Source organism: Lagopus muta, chromosome Z, assembly GCF_023343835.1.
Source record: "Lagopus muta isolate bLagMut1 chromosome Z, bLagMut1 primary, whole genome shotgun sequence".
Taxonomy (NCBI): domain Eukaryota; kingdom Metazoa; phylum Chordata; class Aves; order Galliformes; family Phasianidae; genus Lagopus; species Lagopus muta.
Genome location: NC_064472.1, coordinates 8,790,739 through 8,816,132, shown reverse-complemented (window position 1 = coordinate 8,816,132; position 25,394 = coordinate 8,790,739). Strand labels below are relative to the sequence as shown.

The window sequence follows — 25,394 nt, the reverse complement described above, 5'->3', positions numbered from 1 at the left end:
GATAAATATAACATCTGAAGACCACAGCAGTAGATGAAAAGGATAAAAAGGGCAAAGGCTTATATATGATGCCAATCTCCAGCATTTCTTCGCTTATGTACTTAATGATTATGTAAAGTTTACTTTTAAAGATGAGGTCTTTGAAGAAAGGAAAAAGGCAGGAATGTGTTGGCTTCCATCTTTCAGAAGCCATAATAAAGGAGTTTCCAACTCACTGAAGATTAATACTCAATAAGCTTATTTTCACTGTCACTAAATAATAATGTATGATTCAAGAAACAAGTGTTGGTTCAAACATTCATCACCATAGCTCAGGAAAGGAAATTCCCTTCTGATTCAATTAGTTACCAGTTTTGTAAGAGCACGCTGAGTAGCTAGTTATTATACCTTCAAAAGTCCCTTTGTTTGAAAATTATCTACTGTTACAACTTCTGCTCTGTATGGACAGTTCAGTACTGTTGCTGTCCATAATCTCTTGAAATGTGAATGTGATGAAATGTGATTGAAATGTGGATGTGAAACTTACCTAATTACTGTTTCCCTGACTATTCTGAATTGATAAAATAAAAATATTTTTCACTTGGGTAGACACCTAGGCATCCTAGTGCTCTTGCTCCTATCCACTAAAAGCACCATCACTGATAGTAATGTGAGAAAAAAAATTAAATTAGAAAAGCTTATTACATAACGCAATTTGGGGTCATTTTTTCAATTTCAGGGCCATCTTTCTCTTACAATCACCTGGAGACAGGAATAACAGCAACACAAATGACAAGTAAAAGATGCCTTTTTTCTCAATTTTACATCTCATTTTAGCATTATTTTGTAATTCTCATACAACGACTTCCTCAATATTCTATTAAAGTATAAAACTTGCAATGGCTTGAAAGGACGAAAGATAGCAATCCTGCTTTGTCTCTCTATAGATTCTCCTTGGGAAGATATATCACACTGCTCTACCAACAAGAGGAGGTAGCAGAGCACAGGGCAGGAGCTGTGTAAGTCTCACACAACTGCATGAACAAGCCAAGGATCTGGGGAGGATCAAGTACATTGAAAAGTAAAGGATTCATTCAGGTTGAGAAGTTTTTTGTGGCAATGACCATGAGGTATTTGAGTGCACAGGGAATTGAGTGCACCCTCAGCAAGTTTGCTGACGACACCAAGCTGAGTGGTGCGGTTGATACGGTGGAAGGAAGGGATGCCATTCAGAGGGACCTCGACAGGCTGGAGGGCTGGGCTCGGGTGAACCTGATGAGGTTCAACACAGCAAAGTGCAAGGTTTTGCATTTGGGCCGGAAGAACCCCAGGCACCTGTACAGGCTGGGAGGAGCGGTCCTTGAGAGCAGCTCGGCAGAGAAGGACCTGGGGGTCCTGATGGACGAGAGACTGAATATGAGCCAGCAGTGCGCTCTGGCAGCTCGAAAGGCAAATGGGATCCTGGGCTCCATCAGGAGAGGGGTGGCCAGCAGGGACAGGGAGGTGATTGTCCCTCTCTACTCAGCTCTTGTGAGGCCCCATCTGGAGTACTGTGTCCAGGTGTGGAGCCCTCAGTACAAGAAAGACATAGAGATTTTGGAAAGGGTCCAGAGGAGGGCGACTAAGATGATCAGGGGGCTGGAGCACCTCCCCTATGAGGACAGGCTGAGGGAGTTGGGCTTGTTCAGCCTGGAGAAGAGAAGGCTGCGGGGTGACCTCATTGCAGCCTATCAATACCTGAAGGGAACCTACACCCAGGAGGGGAGTAAACTCTTCAAAAGGGCTGACGACAGCAGGACTAGGGGAAATGGTTTTAAGTTGAAGGAGGGAAGATTTAGGTTGGATGTTAGGGGGAAGTTCTTTACTAGGAGAGTGGTTAGGCCCTGGAACGGGCTGCCCAGGGAGGTTGTGGATGCCCCGTCCTTGGACGTGTTTAAGGCCAGGTTGGACGGGGTCCTGGGCAACCTGATCTGAATGTGTATGTTTGGTGGCCCTGCTAGGCAGGGGGGTTGGAACTACATGATCCTTGGGGTCCCTTCCAACCCGGGTGATTCTGTGATTCTGTGATTCTGTGATATGAGCTGATCTGAAAGTTTTCAAATGATAATTTTCAGACTGGCCAGGAGTAAATAAGCAACAGTGGACTGCAGGTCAAATGGCTGCTAAACTGAAGTGTGTAAGAACCCCACAGATAAATACCATTGCTGTCACAGCAGTGCCTGAAACATGTGCCACTGTCCTGCATAAGGGCCAGGTGTGAGTGCTTCAGCATCTTACAGCATGTGGTGATAATGTAACCAGCACATGCAGTGTTTGCATTTCCCTTTCTGCTGCTTTACATCTCTTGTCAAAAACAGCACCATCTCTTCTCCTTCCCTAGGTTTTTCAGGATTGATTCTTACAGCATATTATCCAAAGATAAATCCCATCTATCTCAGCTTTCCCAAGAAAGGACAATTATTTGCCCTCCTAACTGCACTCACTTTGCCCTAGCACTGCCCCATACTTGTTGGGTCTTCACCTTTTGCTTGAATGTCCCAAGCTTGACACATTCAGCCCCACACAAGGTGCTTCCCATCCAGAAGTGTGTGGTGTGTACAGATGCTGTCAAAGATGATGACTGTAATTACTAAAAATGTGTTTCCACAGAAACCAGCACTGCCTTGTAAGGTGGCTTGACAATTAATTCCACTACTCTGCAAACTGAGAGCAAGTTTGCATTAAGGAGACTTACCAGGAGATGGCAGTAACTGCAAGTCTCTTGGTGTTGTCATACTGGAACTTCCAGAGCGGGAGGAGAGTTCCCCTCTGGTCCCTGTATTCATCGGAGGCATCCTCAAAATATTTAAAATCTAAAACCAAAATCAAATAATAAGTCTCATGGAAAAGATCTGAAATACTTCACCATGGTGGAGTACCAGATAAGCTTTACAAGAATCTCTGTCATTCTCACAGCCTCGATACAACACAGTTACTAGTATAAAAGCTGTCTTGGTCTTTAAGTCTCACTCCAAGACAACACTTAAGTCCTGCACTTTACCAAGCACCAAGTCCTCACACAAAAGGATGATGATCTGAAAGGAGACGAATGAATAAGAAAGCAGCAATGAGAGCAAGAAGTAGCCTCAGGTCATTCTCCAAAGCTAGATGCAGCCTTTCAAGAGGGAGCTGAGCAAAGGTATGAAAACCCTTGCAAAACAGCATCAGTACTACATATGCTAGAGCAGGGCTGTCGTTCATGTCTTCTGAATGACTACAGCTTTCTGTCTGTTTGCCTTGTGTATGCCAGCTCTTGTGTATGCTAGCCCTGCTCTTTTTAGCTCTATTTGTCTAACATTCAACATCGGAGACACCAGCATCCCATAAGGCAACAAACCAGTTTTCATTGAAAGGCACTGTGCTCCAATCTTCCACTGCTAACCACTGCCTTGGTATCTTTTGCCAAAATCCCTGCCTGCTTCTTTTACTAAGAGCCAGCTTTCCCAGAGGACCTGTTGTGATTGTTGCTACAATTATGGCCAGTCATCTGCAGGAATTCTGTTTTGAGAGCAAACACCGTCTCCCAGTAGGGCCGTACCTTGTGCAATGTCATCAAATACGTTCTGATTCACCATCCGCTCCATTATTTTGGCAGCACTGGAGATCTTGGTTATATCATCCCCCTGTTGAAAAGATAATAAGAGAAAATGTATACCCTGTAGGTTACAAGTGCTGCAGACCTTTTGTGATAGAAAAGCTTGAGTCTTTCCACCTTGAATACAGTACATTGAAGTTCCTCATATTACTACCTAGTAATAAGGACACTTGAATTAAGGCAACAAATCTATATTAAGTTCAGCAAGGTGCCATTCACTCCTGAGATATAATAACTTCAGTGTCTGTGTCTGATTTAGCTCAATGGCAAGGTGCTTGTCTATGAAAGCAGTCAGAGTCTTAATTTCCTCAATGTATCCAATCTGTTTCATGATGGGATGAGCTAAAAGCACGCACGTGATCCATCCCCCAACTCACTTGGTAGCAATTCATTAGCTTCACCAATACAATCATGTTTGACAACGTATCAGCAACCCCTTTTTGTCTGCCTGCAGAGCTTTCAGGTATCCTGTCTTAAGTAAAGATCACAGGATGTAGAAATCCTTCCATCATTGTTAATTCCAGCTCAGAGCACACACAGGTCCATGAGCTCACACAATACATACAACAGACACGTAAAGGGCTGCTGGCTGTCCAGCTTTTGTGGAAAACGCTTGGACACACTAGAAAATCTGACCCTCCTCACTAGAGAACAAGTGGGCAAATCTGCATGTGGGAATGAATGCAGGTAGTACTTCAGGTATAGCAATGGAGACCTCCTGGGGAGTGACATTTTGCAAGGCCAGTGGTCTCTGATTAACTGTATACTTGTCTGAGTGAGCCCTGTGCCCGATCACAACATTCTTATCCCATCTTATTAGACTCAATTCCTATTTTTTCTGTATTAGTATGTTCTCTATTCTGTGCACGTGTTCGAGTGAACAGAAGAAAAATTCAAGCTGGGTTAGCCAGAAGTAGGACAAAATCTTCATGCCAGCAACTGGAGGGACAGAGTTCCCCAGACAGTTTGTGACTGTGAGGGCAATGCCAGAACAGCTTTGCAAAGTGGTGCAAGAATGCCAAAGTATATGCAAAGTGTTTTGACAGCATGTTGCTCCAAGGACCTGAATACCCCTCTAAATCCTACTGCTGCCTCAAAGCCCCAGCAGGGTTTCAAAGCCTTTCATCTTCAAACCCCTGCCAGGAACCAATGACTGCCAGCACAGTATGATTTCCCCCACAGTCAACACAGTGAAAAGAGACTTGTCATCCTTGGCACAGCCCGGAGATTGCGCTAAACTCAAAAATAAAAAAAATGAAATGACTTGCCAAAATTACACTGCACAGTCACAATCAGAACCAACAATATGGCTTTGGATTATGTGCCTCTCAACCTTCTGCTTCTTTTGAGGGCCCTGAACAGGCAAGAGAGAGACAAACTTTGTGGCAAAGAGCATAAAACCCATACAGAAAGGTGACAGGACAAAGGGAAAAAAAAAAAGAAAAACAATTCTATAATCTGCAGCACTTTTTATGATTACAGAGTTTGCCTCTATCTTTGTTAATGTATACAGTCTTCTCCCACCTCAGAAAAGATAAAGTAGAACTTGAAAGAGGTCGCAGAAGGGCAGTAGAGATGGCTCATGATCCAGAGCAGTTTCTGTCCCAGGAAATATTGAGTGGGCTGGGATTGCCAGTCTGGAAAAGAGTTGGCTTAGAACGTCATGAGACAAGTCTGTGAAATCCACTAACACAGTGGAACAGGTTGCCCAAGGAGGCTGTGGATGCCCCATCCCTGGAGTCATTCTAAGCCAGTCTGGATGTGGCTCTGGGCAGCCTGGTCTGGAGGTTGGCAGCCCTGCACGTAGCAGGGGGATTGAAACTAGATGATCTTTGAGGTTCTTTTCAAGCCAGGTCATTCTATGAAGTCCTAAACAGTCATGAGAGGATGGACAGTGGCTGACTAGTCATTGCCTTTTCCAATATAAAACCAGGGCTGTCAAGAAAAGTTAGTGAAAGTCAAATTAGAAACAAAGAAAATGAGGTGATTCACAGCAGGATGACACCTGTGCAACTCCTTATCAAAGGGTACAGCAAACATTTTACATGGATTCAGAGAAGACTGAACACATACTTGTATGTGCCAAACAACATCAACTCTGGGAAAAAGCTCAAAGTAGTTGAATGCTGGAAGAATATTTGGGTCAGGGAGGGATATGACACACACTTGCTGTGTTCTTCGCCTTTCTTACACATTCAGTTGCGGTCAGAATCCCAACCACATAACGTGACCACTATTATGTTCTTCAGCTTTTTCCTGGGTCATTGGGAGGACTTCTCGAGAACTGCACAGAGTTTACTGTCACAGACAGAACTTTAGAAAGCACAGGGAATGTGTATTTTTAAATTTTAACACATTTTGATTTTCTGCAAAATATTCCTTAGACACTATGACTTCAGAAGTATTGACAGAAATTAAAGAGGGAGAGAAAGGGGATACTTGAAACATCCCAAGCAGAAATCAATATTCTCAGTTGCTGAGGTTTCACTCTTTTGACTCTAAGTTGCTATTACTGCTTCTGCCACTGTAAGATGTCTTTCTCTGAAATACTTTGTAGGAAAAAAAAGCAATTCACCTTTGCTAACACTTCTCCAGCAATATTGGGACCACGACTACAAAAATGGTGTGGGCTGCCACCAGCATATTGCTCTAAGTGAGCTTAGCTGACAGAGGTTAAGTGCTGAAAAGGTTACAACTTGATTTAGAGAGCAATAAACACGGAAAAAGTAGTAGTTACTGGGGATAAAGAATGGATCCCCTGGAGCGCTGCTGGTTCATCAGGAGTGCTATCTACACTGACTTCCATTCACCTACTAAGTAGGATAAACTCTTCTTTTTAACATGCTTGTGCTATGGGAAGGAGCTGGGAAAGAATGGCAGTGTTGTACTGATCAGACATGAGACTTCTCTCTTCCATATGCGATGAAAACTGCACGGCAAGCTTTCTGAATTTTAAACCTGAGAATCCATTCTGAACAGTAGAGCAGAAGACAAGGACTACTTTATAGTGTTCCCAAAGATGGATGGGTAGGTCCTGAAAAATCTATAAAATCTTTTTGTTGCTGTTGTCAGTGGAAAATAGGCTTTGAACTTAAAAACAACAACAACAAAAAAAAAAAAAAAAAAAAAAAAAAAACAACAACAAAAAACCATTCTGTAAATGAAGGAACAATGCATCATTCATTGAAGGTTTTCTGCAATGCAGGAAACTGTCCAGATGAATTGAAAAGAGCTTTAAGTCAGCTTTCTTATTAGGTAGCTATGTGTAAGCAATGCAGTCATGAGCAACCACATTTTTGGCACTAAACTGTTTTGCAGTAAGTTATTTTCTTACTCGATCCTTTGATATTTCAGGTTTCATTTATTCTGTATCTTACTGAAATAAATCTCCAGTGGAAGTGATAGGTCTAAGTTATCTTTTTTCAAAGATCTGTTTGAAACTGATTTCTTTTTTTTTGTAGGGCAACTCTGGTTAAGCAAGACAAATGTAATGAGAGCTCATCAGCTAGTACATTTGTTTTACTTCTGTGCATAAATTATTTTTTGAATGGCAATCACAGAATCACAGAATTGTAGGGGTTGGAAGGGACCTGCAGAGATCATTGAGTCCAACCCCCCTGCCAAAGCAGGTTCCCTACAGCAGGTCACACAGGTCGGCATCCAGGCAGGTCTTGAACATCTCCAGAGAAGGAGACTCCACCACCTCCCTGGGCAGCCTGTTCCAGTGCTCCGTCACCTCACTGTAAAGAAGTTCCTGCACACATTTGTGCAGAACTTCCTATGCTGCGGTTTCCTTTTCCCTTGTCCTGTCTCCACTCACCACTGAAAACAGTCTGGCCTCACCATTCTGCCCCCCACACCTCAGATATTTATAGACCTGAATCAGGTCCCCTCTCAGTCTCCTTTTCTCAAGGCTGAACAGACCCAGTTCACTCAGCCTTTCCTCATAGCAGAGATGCTCCAGGCCCTTCACCATCTTCGTGGCCCTCCGCTGGACTCTTTCCAAGAGATCCCTGTCTTTTTTGTACTGGGGAGCCCAGAACTGGACGCAGTACTCCAGATGAGGCCTTACCAGGGCAGAGTAGAGGGGGAGGATCACCTCCCTTGACCTGCTGTCCACGCTCTTTTCAATACCCCCCTGGATGCCATTGGCCCTCTTGGCCACAAGGGCACACTGCTGCTCATGGCCAACCTGTCATCCACCAGGACACCCAGGTCCTTCTCTGCAGAGCTCCTCTCCAGCAGGTCATCCCCCAACCTGTACTGGTGCATGCAATTATTCCTCCCCAGATGCAAGACTCTACACTTGCTTTTGTTAAACCACATCCGTTTTTTTTCTGCCCAGCTCTCCAGCCTGTCCAGGTCTTGCTGAATGGCAGCATGGCCTTCAGGCGTGTCAGCCAATCCTCCCAACTTCGTATCATCAGCAAACTTGCTGAGGGTGGCCACTATCCCCTCATCAAGGTCACTGATGAAGATGCTGAACAAGACCGGACCCAGCACAGACCCCTGAGGAACACCGCTGGTTACAGGCCTCCAACCGGACTCTGCACCACCAACAACGACCCTCTGTGCTCTGCCAGTCAGCCAGCTCTCAACCCACCTCACTGTCCACTCATCTATCCCACACTTCCTCAGCTTTGTTATAAGGATGTCGTGGGGGACAGTATCAAATGCCTTGCTGAAATCAAGGTAGACTACATCCACTGCTCTCCCCCCATCCACCCAGCATGTGACAACATTGTAGAAGGCCACCAGGTTGTTCAAGCACGACCTCCCCCTGGTGAACCCATGCTGACTACTCCTGATAATGTTGTTGGAATCATCTGTTAAGATAGTTTATGGGTTAATACTTTGAAAATAAATGTCACAGAATCACAGAATGGCCCGGATTGGAAGGGACCTCAAGAATCACAGAATCACAGAATCACAGAATCACCCGGGTTGGAAGGGACCCCAAGGATCATGTAGTTCCAACCCCCCTGCCTAGCAGGGCCACCAAACATACACATTCAGATCAGGTTGCCCAGGACCCCGTCCAGCCTGGCCTTAAACACGTCCAAGGACGGGGCATCCACAACCTCCCTGGGCAGCCCGTTCCAGGGCCTAACCACTCTCCTAGTAAAGAACTTCCCCCTAACATCTAACCTAAATCTTCCCTCCTTCAACTTAAAACCATTTCCCCTAGTCCTGCTGTTGTCAGCCCTTTTGAAGAGTTTACTCCCCTCCTGGGTGTAGGTTCCCTTCAGGTATTGATAGGCTGCAATGAGGTCACCCCGCAGCCTTCTCTTCTCCAGGCTGAACAAGCCCAACTCCCTCAGCCTGTCCTCATAGGGGAGGTGCTCCAGCCCCCTGATCATCTTAGTCGCCCTCCTCTGGACCCTTTCCAAAATCTCAATGTCTTTCTTGTACTGAGGGCTCCACACCTGGACACAGTACTCCAGGTGGGGCCTCACAAGAGCCGAGTAGAATCATGAAGTACCAACCCCCTGCCACAGGCAGTGCCACCAACCTCCCCATTTAATACCAAACCAGGCTGCCCAGGGCCCCATACAGCCTGACCTTGCACACCTCCAGGGATGGAGCATCCATAACCTCTCTGGGCAGCTGTTCCAGCACCTCACCACTCTCATAGTAAAAAGCTGCCCCCTGACATCTAACCTCTATCTTCCCTCCCTCAACTTAAAACCATTTCCCCTTGTCCTGCTGCTATCTACCCTTTCAAAAGTTGATCCCCTCCTGTTTGTAGGCTCCCTGTAGGTACTGAAAGGCTGCAATGAGGTCACCCTGCAGCCTTCTTTTCTCCAGGCTGAACAAGCCCAGCTCCCTCAGCCTGTCTTCATAGGGGAGGTGCTGCAGCCCCCTGATCATCTGTGTGGCTCTCCTCTGGACCCTCTCCAACAGCTCTCTGTCTTTCTTGTACTGAGGGCTCCAGACCTGAACACAGTACTGCAGATGGGGCCTCACGAGGGCAGAGCAGAGAGGGACAGTCACCTCCCTGTCCCTGCTGGCCACATATCCTGTGCTTGTAGTACTATTCATTAACACTAATTGTTTCAGGTTTGCCTCTCAACAGCTGGCCAGTTGCAATATGCAGCTCCACTTAACTGGAGCATGGAGCAACACTTCTGCTGATCTGTAACTGTAGAACCAAAGTCCACCCAAGAACTGGTGCAATAGCAGTTCATATCTCTCGCAACAAGCACATGGATGCTACAAGAATTCCAGGCTTTCAGAAAAAGAACGTAGTACAGGTGTGTTGCCATCTCTTGCCCTGCCAACAACTTCATCCACTGCAAATCCTTAAACAGAGGACCTCACATTGAATCCTGTCAAGCAGCTATTACTTTCTAGAATTATACTCTGTTAATTTTTATTACTTGGCTTTCATGCTGACAGACCGTAAACTGCAGAATGAAGACAAGGATGTTGGTAACAACTCATCCTGCCCTTCAGTTGAACAGAAGCAGGCAAACACTAATAAGAAGGTTAATTGCATTTGGTTTTCTGCTGTTATTATAAAAATAACTGGTGATTGTCTGAGTGCTTCCAAAGTATAATTACAACCCTGTGATCTGGGCTATGTCACTGGGCATATCTCAAGAAGTAACGCTGTAGTGGGACAGATGTAACAGAAATGTTATTTGTTTGCTATCCCTCACACAAGATTTTCCAGCAACGTACCTTTCTTTTTATATCCACACCACTACTCACCAACTGATGGATTCATGTTTCTCCCTTTTCATTTCAAGCAGTAAGCCCTCACTTCATCTAAGACTTTTTTCAATGTTCCAAAACGCATAGCCTCCCACTCCACCAGTCCTTCCCAATCTATACTAGTAACAGCTCTTCCAGTTTACTTAATCATTTCCTCAGAGGCATTATACAGCAATATATCTACTGATCTTTAGGATTACCTTTATTACATTTTCATTTTTAAGGAAAAAACTTTTTCCTTATTAAAAGAAGGTGAGATTACTTGGATACAGGCTACTTCGCTGAACACATACTCTATTTCATTTCATATTTACTCCCAATTTTGCATTCTTCCTCTCTAAATTAGTTCTACTGTCATGCACTGTTAAAGGCTAGACCAGTAGAATCATTTTCATTTCTCCTATACATCATCTGGCCTTGCTATTCTCCAATTGCATAGCTTCACCCTCCTCTTGATTGATCTGACAGAAGTCCTTATTGTCTTACTTGTGATTTTGTGTCTTGTTATCTAAAGGGTAAGAAGAGCTAGCTTGCATCCACTCAACAGCATTAGTCTTTTTACTTAATGTTGCTGTGTCAAACAAGGTAATTTCTCTGCTCACATAACAACATAAGGAGGGTCACACTGGATCAGACCAAGACTATCTCTATAATCAGAGGCATAAGCAGATGGCTCAGGAACAGTAAGAACAGGACAAGCAGATACAACACTTCTGCCTAGTTCTCCCCACTTGAAGCTATTTTCAGGTTTCATATAATTTCTCTTTGGTATTCAGTCTTCGCCATATTCTATTTTGCTGCCTTTATTGAAAACTAAGGGAAAAAAAATTAAACATTATATTGCATCTCTTGGATGTAGCATAGCATATCCTCTTCTCTCCAGATCCATTTGAATGACAGGCAAATTGAGAGATTTCTGAAAGTCTATCACAGACTCCAGTAAAATACTTTCTGTATTTCTGTCTTTCATTCACTTGCATTCTTCTTTATATCATTCTTATTCTTCATTCAGCTAGAATCCTGGTAATCTCAATTCCTTTATCTGCTGCCTGCCTCTCTCTTCTGCTTTGTCAAACCATTTGTTTCCTGCTTTTTCTCCTCATTCCCCAGTGTTATGCATGGCCTAATTCCACTTCTTTTCTCATAGCAGTGCCCTTCTGTTCAACTGTCAAAGCTCTTTCTCTTCTCCACCTTTGGCTGCATTCTTTTATGGATTGCTTTCTCCTCAGCTAGTCACCTGTTCTTCTGGCCTCTAGCTCAGTACTAGTACTGTTTTTCCTTTATTTTATTCCATTGTTTCTAATTCCTCACTGAACTCTACTATAATCTCAAACAGCTCTAGAGCTTGGATGTTCTCTTTCACAGCCTCTTACCACAGCAAGAGCTTCCATCAGTGATCTATCTCTGGTAATATCTGCTCATTTTATTCTCTTCTTCCCTTTAGGCTGAATCCAGTATTGTCTCAGTAGCTCCACTATCTACTTAGTAGATGCAGAAATAACAGTGGGAATCAATAACTGCTTCTAGTCACAGCTTCCTTGCTGTTAGCCATTGTGCAGATCACATGTATTTCCTGCTTGTGATTCCACATCTCCACCTCAGCAGCTGTTAAAGGCAGAAAGTCCTCGAAAAAGTTTAGCTGGAAATCTTTTTTCCAATCTCTGTGTGTAACCAGAACTATATAACCTGTGAGTTAGAATTTGGAAGCCCACTTTTCCATTTGCTAGCTTGAGATTAGAGATACAGACTCTGATGCATTCAATCTCTAATTTCCACAGAATTATCTAGGTTGGAAAAGACCTTCCAAATCATCAACTATCATCCCATTATCAACCTAACTTGCCAAGTCACGTCACTAAGCCATGTCCACCCATGTGCCACATCCATGCCTCTAAAATACCTTCAGGACGGGGTCTCCGCCTCTTCTTGGGTAGCCTGTCCCAATGTTTCACTACCTTCTCCATGAAGAAATTCTTCCTAATGTCCAACCCAAACCTCCCCTGGTGTATCATGTCACCTGTGTCCTATCACTTGTCACCTGAGAGAAAAGACTCACACTCTTCTCACTACAACCTCCTTTCAGGGAGTTGTAGAGAGCAATAAAGTCTTCCCTCAGCCTTCTCTCCTCCAGACTAAACAGTCCCAGTTCCTTCAGCTGCTCTTCATAACACTTGTTTTCTAGTCCCCTCTCCAGTTCTGCTGCTCTTCTCTGCACATACTTGACCAATTCAACATTCTTCCTATGCTGACAATTCCAAAATGTTTGTAGATGTTTACTCATAATCAAATTGTAATGCCTGGATGCTTTGGTTGTGTGTTTCCAGTTAGTGACTGGAAAATTCAGCAGCTTTTTCATACACTTCAAACCAACCCACCAGTCTTGCAGTGGGTTTCAAAGTCGAATACTGGCTCTGCTTCAAGAGATTTCAATTACACTGTTCCATTGTATTCACTTTCTGATCTCCCTGTAATCACCCTGTGAAAGGCAAAGTACCAAGGGGAGGGATCATAGATGCACAGATTTCAGCTTCCCACTGTTGTCAGTTGAACATGTCAGTTTTTTTTACAATGTGGTTCCATTAGTAGAAATTTCTATTTCATTTTAACGGACAGCTTTAAGAACTCCAATCTTTAAGCCCATAATTGCATCATTGACTTCAGGCTTAGTTCTCCACACTTAGGTGAAAGGTTTATTAGTTTTAGAAAGTACTGTGAATATCAATGGCACCATTCACAGGAGGAAGCCTGTCAGAACATGTTTCTGGTCTGTTTAAACTGCAAGACTGTTAAGGGCTGAGGGCTACTGTGAAAGCTCAGCCAGCCAAATCCTCTACAGCCAAATCAGTGTATGGTATGAAAGTGCTCAAGTCCTTTTCAGGAGCCAGCTTACATTACAAGGGTGTATCTTAGTTACAATGATGCACCTACATTTATGGTAGGGGCAAGCTATGAACAGAACTCTCTGTTTCTATTATACAAAATTTATATGTATACAACTGTAAAAAACATATGTTATAATTACCTAGCGTTATCATTAAAATAATAAAAAGTAGCAAAACTTATTTTAATATATTGTTTTAGTAACATTGTGAAGAAATCCTAAATTTCTTTGCCTTTCCTTAGAAGACTTAATGCTTGTACATCCCATGGAAAAGTCTGTATAAAGTCAAAGAGTGTTTCAACTTATTTCATTCTTTTACCACTCATATGCTAATCAAAAATGAGACACAATCACGATAATGCTCTTGGAAATGAGCTTTGAGTCAAGATTATGGCTTCATATTGATTTGTATCCCTATAAAAAGAACAACAAATAAAAAATGGAAGAAATCCCTGTTTTGGAAATATGGTTCCTAGTGAAAAAAACAGTAGTTGCATTTCTTAGGTTTGTTACGTGCCAGCTGACAGAACTTGCTGCACAGTCAGCACGAGTTGCTACATTCCCCTTTACTTGCATGATGGAAGTATTCACTACCACTCTCAGCAAGCTACTTCTAGAGCTGCGGAATATACCTGTGATTCCAGTGAAATTAACTTTCTTCCCCTCTTCTTCTCCTCTTTCTTTCCTATCTGAGCTTTTGGTTTTTCTTTCTCTTTTGACTTCTCCATTTTCTGAAGCTCCTCCATATAGGCATCGTAGATCTCCCACTGAGAGACAGATAAGAGGCAGAATTTGTAAGGACTTGATTATGCTTCAGAAAAAAAATCATCCACACAATCCAAACAGTAACACTGTCACCAGGATCAGCTGAAAGATAGCAGGCAAAACAATGAAGGACCAAACAATATATTCAAAGCTTGATGCGACATGTCTCACTTCTTGAGAATAAAGTATTATATTACTAATAATTTCCTTTTCCCAACACTCTCCTCGGTGCTCTGACTGTGTATCTTTTTTGTAGGATATTCTGTTTGGCTAATTTTTAGTGTTTAATAGGAAACATGCATTTAACATCTGCTGTGTGACATTTCTCATGTGTTGTTGGAAAATTAAATTGTAGCTGCTTAACACTATTTAAATCTTGAACTCTTACTCTGAAACATATGATGAAATGGAAACTGAGAGCAGTTTAATATCTTCTGCTAAGCCACATGCAGGAATGTCTCACTTGAGTAGATCCAAAAGTAATTTTTCCACTTGGGAACTATTCATTAGTATTGCAGTGCTAGTACTGTATCTGAAGCAGTCATATTACTTTCAGCAAAGAGAAATGGTAATCTAAATCTGATACATCATCTTTAGAGCAGGAGTATGAATCAAATACAAAGGAGATTAAAACAGTGGAATATAGAAAGTAGAAGAAAACCTGTAACAAGAAAATGTGCATTGTGTTGTAAATCTGCAGGTGGAAGTGAGAAGAAAAGATGTTCTAAATATCAAGGGAAGGACAAAATGAGATGTGATGAAAAGAGTGAGAGAAGAAGCAGAACAGGAATCTTTATAAGAAAAAATTATGAGCACAAGGAAGAACAAGAAGGCAAAAGAGTTGAGGAAAAAACAGCTTTATGTTAAAATGTTTTTAACAGGAAAATTAAAAGAAAAAAATTTCCTCTTAGCTTTCAAAAATTTCATGCAAAATTTCTATATTCTCCAATGCTGAGGTCACCTCACTGTCAAAAAAAAGAAAGAAAACTCCAACTGAAAGGAAGAAAGCTCTCAGGCCAGTTACTCTGAGTTCAAGTTCAGGAATAAACTGAGTTACAATCTCCAGCTTGACAGAGACACCTCCCCTCCTCTTCCTACCACTTGCTTACAGCAGCATTTTACTTGCTGTCATTACTTAATACTTTCTCCTGGATCTTCCCAGTGTACTTTGATAACACAGGAGACAAGATTAGTATCATGGATATACATAGATATATTTTGCAAATATTTGTGAGAAGCAGTCAGCAGAACTAGCTGGATTCCCTTTCCAGTGAAAGCTATTGTGTACTTCATGTGTAAAATGTCATGCGGAATTTATATATATATGTATTTACTACTATGAATTAATATATGTGTATGTATAACTACATGAATTAATATACATGTATGTATGTATTCAGTAGATGGAGAAAGTAATGGAAAAAAATTGTGGAACAGATCTTTATCATGAATAAACTGGCATATTCCCACTTCCTAGAACAGGCAGGGAATGTTGGACCACAGCTCTTCCTAAATGACCCACCACGCACTGAAGGAAAATAGTCAACAACAGAGAGCTCCTCATCCCAAAGACAGCCATGTCCCAGGAGGAGTCAGTGCCTCCAAGAAGCAGTTGCAGTTCCTGAAGAGTTCAGCTCAGCTCTTGCTGAGCCCAGAACCATTTTCACTGGAGTGTGCTTCTCCATTTCTACACATTTAAAGCCTTCTAAAATAAACCAGCTAGGGGTTGGTGGTGAATGGTCAATCAAAACCAGCTGAACAGAGACACCTGACGTTAGAAATAAAGTTTATCCAAAAAGACAAAAAAGAGGGCCGTGTTACTTTGCTCTGCAGTTCAAACCAGAAATCAAAGCCACAATACAGGAGTTCATTCCAGTACAAGGAGTACGAAGACAAAAATTTTCCTGTATATTTTCCAAAATGATTAATGAAGTCAAAAGGATATACCTGCTTAGCATTGGCTGAAAAGTTTTTACAAGGTGTAGGCTCCGACTGGGATGCTCTTTCCTAAGTTTAAAAAAAAAAAAAGCATAAGAAAGTGTAATTTACACACTGAGACTCAGTGACATAGTCCAGCTGTGGAACCTACCTTCTCATAACAGATACTGAGAATAATACTGATCTTGGATTGATTCAGCATCCAAATAATTCCCAGATCACTGCACAAACATTATTAGCTATCATGCAAATATAGATTTTCTTGTGGACCAAGATGTGAAGATTTACAGTAGCACCAAATTTTTATAGACTATCCTAGAGTCCTTAAGGCAAGAATTTTTTGGTCACCACTTTCACTACCTCAAATGTGTTACCATCGTTAAGCGTTGTTTTACCATACTGAAAAACTGTTGTGCTTTTGTTTTTTTCCCCTCCCACCAGCACCTGCAAGGATTTCACAATATGACACAAACTGATGCTCCACTTGCCCACCCAAAGGAAAGATTCTCTGGGTCACTGAAGGAAACAGCAGCAAGCAGCATACCCGCAAAGGGTTGTCAAGTGTCCTTGAAGATCTCTCAATGAAGTTGAACTGGTTTGCAAGCTTTTTCTCCTTTACTTTTGGGGGAGGAGGCTCTTCTACCTCTGCTGCTTCAGCTGCTTCTGCTGTCTCTGCCTTCTCTGCCTCTTCCTCTTCCGCAGCCTGCAAGAGAACCCTGGAAAGATCAGATATTTCCTCCCTTCTTTTGAAGCACTTACCAGACTGCTGGAATTTTGCTGCCTAGGAGCAGAGACTGTTATTGAAGATTTAGTGGCTGACAATAGTGAAATAAGCAAATAAGTGAGCAAGTCCAACTGTGGCTGAGAGGATGTGGGGGCAGGTTGGGTTACATCATAAGAAAAAGCTGTTTCAGGTAGACAGCAATGTTGGTACCTATTCAAGTGGCCACAGGTTGGCAAAGGAAAAATGTAAGACCAAAATATAAAAGATGATAATTAGGAGACTTCTGGCTATCAGAGCAAGGAAGTATCTAAACGGAGAAAGAGAAGAACAGGAAATGAAGTTACTGTAAAATAGAGCCTCATATGAACAAGATAATATAGCATGACTGCCTTTGATAAAATGAATTAGACCTGAGGATCAGAAGAATGTATTACAGTCCCATGAATTTATGTTTTCACTGCTTTTGTAGACAATCACAGCTCAATCTGAAACTGATTACAAGGCATGACATTGCGTTGATAAGAACAAACTGCTCATAGCATACTCCTTTCCTGATCGGCCAACTGTTTCTAAGTCGGCCACACCTCAGTTAAACTACTTACACTTGCTGCTTTCATCTCTCCGCGTTTTATTTTTAACCTACTTCCCTTTCAGGGAAATAGAGAGATTTCACATACTGTTCACAAAGATTCCAAGTCCCAGCAAATTACGCTCCATCATGATGTTGTATCTGGATGAAGACAGACCTAGCATGTAGGGACCTGTCACCCCCTGTCCACCTCCAAATCGAGGAAAGGCAGGAGGACCCCAGCTATTCAGGAGAAAGTGCAGAATTTCAGCAACAGCTGAGACATCTCAGGCACGAAAGAATAGATTACCGAAGCATCTCGGTGAGCTCATTTTATAATAAAGAGGGTTTCCAATCCAATATTAAAAATAAAAAGTACAGCTCTCAGCTGACTGTGGAGAATTACCTGAGCATCTTCTGTGCTTTTTTCATCTTTAAGCTCTGCCTCTTCAGATGCTATTGCAGAAGTCTCAGAAGGAGCTTTTTCTGATGACAGAAAAGATAAGTGAATTAATGTAGGATAATAGGATACAATATATGATATTCTGCAGACTGTTCTATCTTCTGCAGTATTAATATACAAATGCATCCTTTTCTAATGCTTTCTCATTAGACAACAGAGTAACCAATTCTCAGTTTGCAGGGTGATTGCTCAAGGATAGAAAAAAGCAATGTTATTACTAGATCAGACTGCAGTAATTCTCACTGATGAAATAAAAAATCTGATTTTCACTCAAATTAAACTTCTGAAATAACTTCTGATCTGAGTAACTTGGTTTCTGGAGTATTGCTTTCAGCTCTGGACCTTTCTGCACTCTGAAAAAGTCTGCTGTTACATACAATTATGAGCAATGCTCTCAAGGTACAAAAGAGTTACAGTGTGATTTGTTCTTTTTTATACAGATAAAAATAAATGTACTAGCTGCCTGCTGTGCTAAACCACAACACCATATTAAGACAATGATGGATATCCACATTCCAGTGGCAGCCTTGAGTGTGTAGTGATGCTAGTTAGCATCAAGCTCCTTTAAATTGGTTCGTTTGCACACAATGAAAAGCACTGCCAACATCAACAATTCATGCTTTTGTGGCAATGACAATTCTATCTAGCATTTTGTCATACTTCAGATCATTACGCATATTTCATTAAGTGTTGAAGAAAAGAGGCACTACCCCTCCAAGGTCACTGCTAACAGCTGTTCTCAGGAGCAGTGATATCATTGTGTTACCAATTCAACAGGACATTCTTTGTGACACAGCTTCTTTCTCCAACAGCCAAAGCATGAGAAAATCACTAAACACTTTTTCCCTGAGGAAAATCGTAACCTAGAAATATTTCCTGACAACATAGCTCTTTAGTGTCTGACTGAACTGTTTCCTGACAGATAACATAAGAATCGCAATACTATAACCACAGAATCACAGAATGGTTTGGGTTGGAGAGGACCATCTAGTTCCAACCCCCTGCTGAAGGCAGGGACTCATCTCACTAGACCAGGCTGCTCACAGCCCCATCCAGCCCGGCCTTGAGTGCTTCCAGGGAGAAGGCATCCACAACCTCACTGGGCAACTTGTCCCAGTGTCTCACCACCCTCACAGTATGGAATCTCTTCCCAATATCTTGTCTAAATTTACTTTCTTTCTGTTTAAAGCCATTCCCCCACATTCTATTGCTACATGCCCTTATAAAAAATCCCTCCCCAGCTTTCCTGTAGGCCCTTTTCATGTACTAGAAAGCTGCTATAAGGTACCCCCGGAGCCTTCTCTGCTCCAGGCTTAAGAGCCCCAGCTCTCTCAGTCTGCCCGCGTAGGGGAGGCGCTACAGCCCTCTGATCATCGTTGTGGCCCTCCTCTGGACCCACCCCAACAGCTCCACATCCTTCTTGTGCTGGGGATCCCAGAACTGGATGCAGTACTCCAGGAGGGGTCTCATGAGAGCAGAGTACAGGGGCAGAATCACCTCCCTCAACCTGCTGGTCACGCCTCTCTTGATGCAACCTAGGATACAGTTGGCTTTCAGGGCTGCAGGCGCACACTGCTGGCTCATGCTGTGCCTTTTATCAGCCAATATGCCCCAAACCCTCCTCCTCAGGGCTGCTCTCCAGCCATTCCCTGCCCAGCCTGTATTTGTGCTTGGGATTGCCCTGACCCAGGTGCAGGATGTTACACTTGGCCTTGCAGAACTTCACGAGGTTGGTATGGATCCACCTCTCCAGCCTGTCCAGGTCCCTCTGAATGGCATCCTTTCCTTCCAGCGTGCCAGCTGTACCTCTCAGCTTGGTGTCATCTGCAAACTTGCTGTGGGTGCACTCAATCCCGCTGTCTATGTTACTTACAGAGATATTAAAAAGCACCAGTTCAGGCACTGATCTCTGAAGAACACCACTCATCACCCATCTCCCCTTGGACATGGAACCACTGACTGCAACTCTCTAAGTGCAACCATCCAGCCAATTCCTTATCCAGCCAGTGGTCCATCCATCAAATCCATTTTTCTCCTTTTTGGCATCCAGGATGTCATGCAGGACAGCATCAAATGCTTTGCACAAGTCCATGTAGATGACTAGATAAAATCCAAGGTTCAACTAGCTCAGTATCTTATATCTCACATTGTCCATTAGATATAATGATGAGAGAGGAAGAATGCACCAAGTATATAACAGTTTCCCAAACACTTATCCTGCCTCTGAACATATCTGCTTTAAGATTTAAACCATGGCTGAAATTCTCAAAGCAGGATAAGGAGTTGGACATGTACGTCCAACCAATTGTAGTAGAAGACATTTAAAGACACTAAATAGCTCTGAAAATTTCAGTGAGTGGTGTTCAGCTGGCTTCAAAAGCAGGTATTGTTTTCTACACTGTGGCAAACATCTGGCTGGCTGTTCATGTGCTTTTCTATTTTTGTTTCTTGAGAAAGAGGCAATCTATTCAATTTATGGTTGTGAGGTATGATTATAATCCTCACATTGAATAAATTAGCAGGAACTATTGCTGGTACGTGGATGGTTGGACCAGATGATCTTGCTGGTCTTTTCCAACCATGCTGATTCTATGATTCTATGATTCTAATTGGTACCAGTGCTTAGCTGAAAATGATTGTGATTTCAGAAAATAAACCAACCTGATGCATTGCTTAATCTCAGACTCTGCCGCCTGCCTTCATCTGAATCTCTGAGTATCATGTTCCCGTTCAAAGAGAAGTGAATGGCTATTTGATCTACACAGCTTATCGGCTTGTAAGCTCGTTCCTTCAAAAATGAAAACACAACACAATCAACATGGTGAAATATATTTTAAAGCCAGAAATACTTTTTAGCCTAAAATGCTAAAGCTCAGAAGTCCCATACTGACAAAATGTTTGCTGTTAACATTTTTATATTGAGTTCCTTCCAGCAGTTATTTATATCTCAAGATGCTGAAAGTCATAAATTAAAAATACAAGGAAAAGAAGCGAGAACATGAAATCTCTAGCTCTCCTAAACTACACAGAAAGGGATTTTAAATATAATTCTAGTACATCTCTATTGCACAGCACTTCATAAAAGACATCAATGCTCTATTGTACTGAGATACCTGAATGAGCTGTCATTCCTACATGAGAGCAGCACTATACAGAGAGAGCAGCTCTGATTTGGAAACAGTACAGGCTGCTAGCACTGTGCTCAGGCTTATAAGCACTACACTAATTCAGCTATTTTAAACTAATTTTATCGGCACTTGCTTGAAGGTCACTGTACAGAGCAGCCATGCACTCATGTTCAAACTACATATTAAGACTCAGAGCTACATCTAAAAGCAATCAGAAGTGACTGCAGAACACAGATGCTTCAGTGGTTTCCTTCTAAAAATATGACTGCTACCTGCGTCCATGAGAGCATAGTATTGAGCCCACTTCACTCACTGTGGAGGACTAGACTGCTTGTCACCTGTGTTTACAGTAATGCAGAGATGAGACAAGCTCAGGTCTGTTTCACCTGCCTAAAGCTGGGATTAATGCAGGCGAGAGCTGGAAGAGCTGTCCCTATGGGCTCTCATTTCTTTCAGGAGGTGTGACTCTTCCCAGGGAGAGGGAGAAAGTAGAGCCACCCTTCCCCTCTGCCCCTGCAGCAGCCTATGCTGCTAGTGGTAAATGTTAGCTGGAGAAAGACTCTCCAGGGTAATGCAGCATATACTCTGCATACGGACATGTGAAGGTGTGACTCTTGGATGTTTCCCAGCAATCTTTGATGCAGCCTCCCCTCCTCACTCCTACTCATCATGAATAGAGCACTTGTCACTGATTTCACATAACATTTCTGAATTTTCATACAATGCAAACAACTGAATCTTGATCTCAGGATCCTGAGGCATAACTACGTATAGACCAAATAAACTATTGTCTTTTATCCTCTAATCACCACTGAATGAAAAAAAAAAAAAAAAACACCAAAAAAAACATTGCCTGAGTTTAGGTGCGCCAATTTTATTCACTGACAAAACTTGAGTAATCGTTATTTCCAACTTCTGAATAAATATGTCAATGCTTTTAGGCTTTCATCCTCTGCAAAATCCCCTTAGGAAGCACTGCCAGTAAATATGTAACAAGAGGAATTCCATATTAAAAATAAATCACCTGATAGGAAATAAAAAGAAAACTCAAAAACACCTAACAGCAAAAAAACTCAGTTTTAGAGGTCATGTCACACTTACTTTAAAGCTGTATCTGACGATATTCTGGGGGGCATGTGGATTATTAGCTGTCAGAACACGTGTAAATTCCTCTTTTAATTCCTTTGGAGGAGAAACAAAATAGCATCATAAAGAAAATGTCACTGCTATTCAACATAGAATATACAAAGATCACCAGACTCTTCATACTCAGTTCTAGGATGTTTGCTGCAGATATCTCGCTTGCAGTTGATGCCTCCACGAGAGCAGTGGTGTGAGCCAAGGTAGCTCAGAGTGGAGTCAAGAACAAAGTCATCTTGCTTCCTATCGTAATACTTCAATGGGTTTCTTGGAATTCTTTACTCGTCACATTAATTTTTGTCTGTGGTAGCACTTGAAAAATGTTAGCTGCATTTTGTAAGGCAAAAAATACAAACCTTTGTCTTGAAGCATACACATTCTATAAATCCAGTAAACACTCAACACAGTAGCAGTGCTTGCAAGCTCAACCAGTTCAAACAAAAAATAGTACCAGTGTCAATTGTTTTTACTGCTTGAGGAGGAGGAAGTGTGTGTAGCTTCCTTTTGAGAGCTGTTTGGAGGACAGGGAGCAACACTAGGGTTTTATAAGCCGTCAGAAGAGAGGAAAATGTAGTTAGAAGGGTGATTGATTGCATTAACCAGGAGGACAAAGCCTTAAACAAAAGGACCCCTCTCTGTATGACTCCGTGAGTCAAATTCCCTCTTACTCCTGAAAAGCTCAGGGTTAGCACTGGTGTCCTCCTTATCTGAGGAAAGACTTGGCTCCATTCCCCTCTTGGATCAACCACATATAGTGTTACTTTGCCTTAAGCCCAGAGCTGTTGCAAAGCACATTCTCCCCACTTTCCTGCTGAAAGCCATTTTAGCCTGTGCTCCAGACACTGTACATTAACAGCTTTTAGTCCTACTCTTGCAGAAGTTCCTCTGGAAAAAAAAAAAAACCAACAACAAAAACAACACAAAAAAAACCCCAACAAATGGGTAAGAGGTAGGCTTCAGTTTATAGAATTTTGTACACCTCTCATGACAAGTACAGACTCTGCTTTTTACTCACAGCTTCAGTCAATTCCAGCTGATCTGGAGGTTTGACCACAGTCTTTGATGCTGGCCACTCATCCGCTCCTTCTCCAACTTCAGTGGATGTATCTTCATCCTAGTGCAGGAAAAGGAAGTCAATTTGAACACCAAGACTGTGGTTGGTTTGCTCGCTCACACAGAGGCATTTCTGCATGCATGGTACAAAGAAGACCAGCATTTCCCTGTTCATCTCTGCATAAAAGAGACCAGATAACCCCAAATTTGCAAGTAGTTGGCAACAGTAGCTCAGTGGGTTAGAAGAGATACTGTCTGAAAATAATTCCTGGCCCATTATCAAATGGGAGTAATTCACAGAATCACAGAATTGTAGGAGTTGGAAGGGACCTCCAGAGATCATCGAGTCCAACCCCCAGTAACAAAACTTAAGAAACTCCACTTGAATTTCAGTTTAAAAGTTGGCAATTGTTTCTTTTGACCACATAATAACCCAAATGACCCGTGCTTTAACTAAAAGGCATAATTTCAATTCAATTGAAATTGAAACTTCAATTACTTCTTAAGTGTTATAATATAAGCTACACTTAGACATTAGATTAAGATACAAAGCTGCTAGGATGGGACTTCTGGATGAATGCTGTTTTCTTGCAAAGACCAGTAGGTCTGCATTCCTGCAGCGGGGAGAGCTGCTCTCCTGGGGCTAGACTAGAGTTGGTATCATGATACAATATCATTAATAGGAAACGGATCACTGCAGGGATGAATTTCAATTACTGGTCATTAAAGATAAACTGCTAGAACACGAGGTTGCTGATTACAGTGTTTAACTGCTCAGCATAAAATTTCTCCCTCAGTTTGAAATGTGTAATGAGTTGTTTTAAAATAAATCAAACACTTTTTTAAATGCAGGTCTCTCCGGTCTATTAAACTGTATAGCGATATGGAGCTGTCAATGAATACAGGGTGTAAGTGAAGGCTGTTTGCAAGACCTAGGAAAGCTATGCTATCAGCAGAGCAGCACAAAGGCAAAAAGCACGTGATGTGTAAAAGCACACAGTGCCTTGAAGTAACAGAGAATTTTGCATATGCCAGAAGCCAGGGAAATTCACAGGCTGCAACTTTTTTCTCCTAAAGGTAAAGGAAGCCAAAATGAAGCAAGCTGAAAGGAAGGTCAGGCTCCTCAATTCTCAAAAGACTGTGAGGGCAAAACAGCTGTTTGTGATTTAATGCTACTCACATGAACACCTGCTTGTAGCACACTTTTCATACACAATTCAATGCCAGTTAGTTCAGAGCTGTTATTTTTCTAGTGACAAAGATAAAAATAGTGTTGGGTTTTCTGTGTTTTTTTTTTTCATTTTTTATTTGAAAATCAATACCTTTCCCTTTTAAGAGACTTAAAAAGGGGGGAAAAATAACAGGACTCTGATTTATTCTTAGAAGGCAAAAAGTTGTTTGTCACAAGGTCTGTTTAAAAGCATGTAAATTGTCCTTCCCCCATTCATACCAATGGTGATAAACCCATCTACATCAGCTTACGTTTTGTCTCTGTAAATGAAGAAGTAGATTAAGATTGCTATTCTAAGCACTTATCTGCCTGCCAGTGAAAGAATTGACAGGAGTTAAAAAGTCAAAAACTTAACAGTATTCTCCCTAATGCTTGTATTCCTATGTTAATAAACAAATCTGGAATATGTTTTGAATTTTCTAACCAAAGCAGGCAGTTTTCTCATAGCCTTTGTCAGCTTATATTTTGGAATTTATATCATATACTTAAAAAAAAATTAGTTTTATTTTGCAGTTTACCAAAATTCTGCCTTTGTTTTAGCTTCCATTTCTATTCTACCTTGCTAGTGTAATTCCCTTCTCAGTGGAACCCCTTATTATTAAATCAATTGGAATGTTAATAGCGCCATAAAACAAGTCATTGCTCAGGCAGAATCTAGTTTGCATCTCATAGACAAAGAAAGAAAAATGATGTTTTAAAACTCCTGGATTTGTGAGCTTACCCGTTTTTTAGTTGAAGCCCCATAAAGCTTCGGTTGCACAGCCTTTCCTCCTGGAGGTCCATTTTGGCTCTGAAGTGAGAACAGACCCAACATAAAAATTTAAAACACTCTGTTCCCCAGTTTAACTGGAGTAGAATACAACTTTAATGTGCTTGCTAAGGTTTGCTGCAATGGTAGTTTACAAAAGCCAGATATACCAGTACTTTATTCTAAATGTTTTTCTGAATGACAGGTAGTCACAAACAAAATATAAGACAAGTTCAACAGAATGGAGAAATGCGAGGCTCTGTCCTTAGCATGCCTTATCTGTGGCTCACACATGTCACACACACCAGGTTATAGTGCCTCACTCAGATACACCAGAAAGACCACTCTCGCCCCAAATGCTTGCATGTCACAGTGAGGTCAGAGACAGAAGGTTAGCACCTACAAAGAGGAGATTAATGAAAAAA

General features: G+C 41.9%; 1 protein-coding gene across 4 annotated transcripts in view; it reads right to left on the bottom strand.

Annotated features, from left to right (window-relative positions):
• Positions 1-25,394, bottom strand: part of DNAI1 (dynein axonemal intermediate chain 1) — a 136,020-nt gene that overhangs the window by 97,802 nt on the left and 12,824 nt on the right. For 3 of the 4 annotated variants that reach the window (XM_048930797.1, XM_048930799.1, XM_048930800.1), the window contains exons 2-11: positions 24,943-25,011; positions 22,953-23,051; positions 21,899-21,979; positions 20,331-20,457; positions 17,613-17,692; positions 16,459-16,617; positions 15,924-15,983; positions 13,844-13,978; positions 3,557-3,641; positions 2,714-2,831 (exon numbers count right to left, since the gene is read on the bottom strand). In XM_048930797.1, the coding sequence (XP_048786754.1) occupies positions 2,714-2,831; positions 3,557-3,641; positions 13,844-13,978; positions 15,924-15,983; positions 16,459-16,617; positions 17,613-17,692; positions 20,331-20,457; positions 21,899-21,979; positions 22,953-23,051; positions 24,943-25,011 (1,013 nt within the window). Of the gene's footprint in view, positions 1-2,713; positions 2,832-3,556; positions 3,642-13,843; positions 13,979-15,923; positions 15,984-16,458; positions 16,618-17,612; positions 17,693-20,330; positions 20,458-21,898; positions 21,980-22,952; positions 23,052-24,170; positions 24,235-24,942; positions 25,012-25,394 lie in introns of those variants that run through there. The other variant, XM_048930798.1, reaches the window with a different exon arrangement.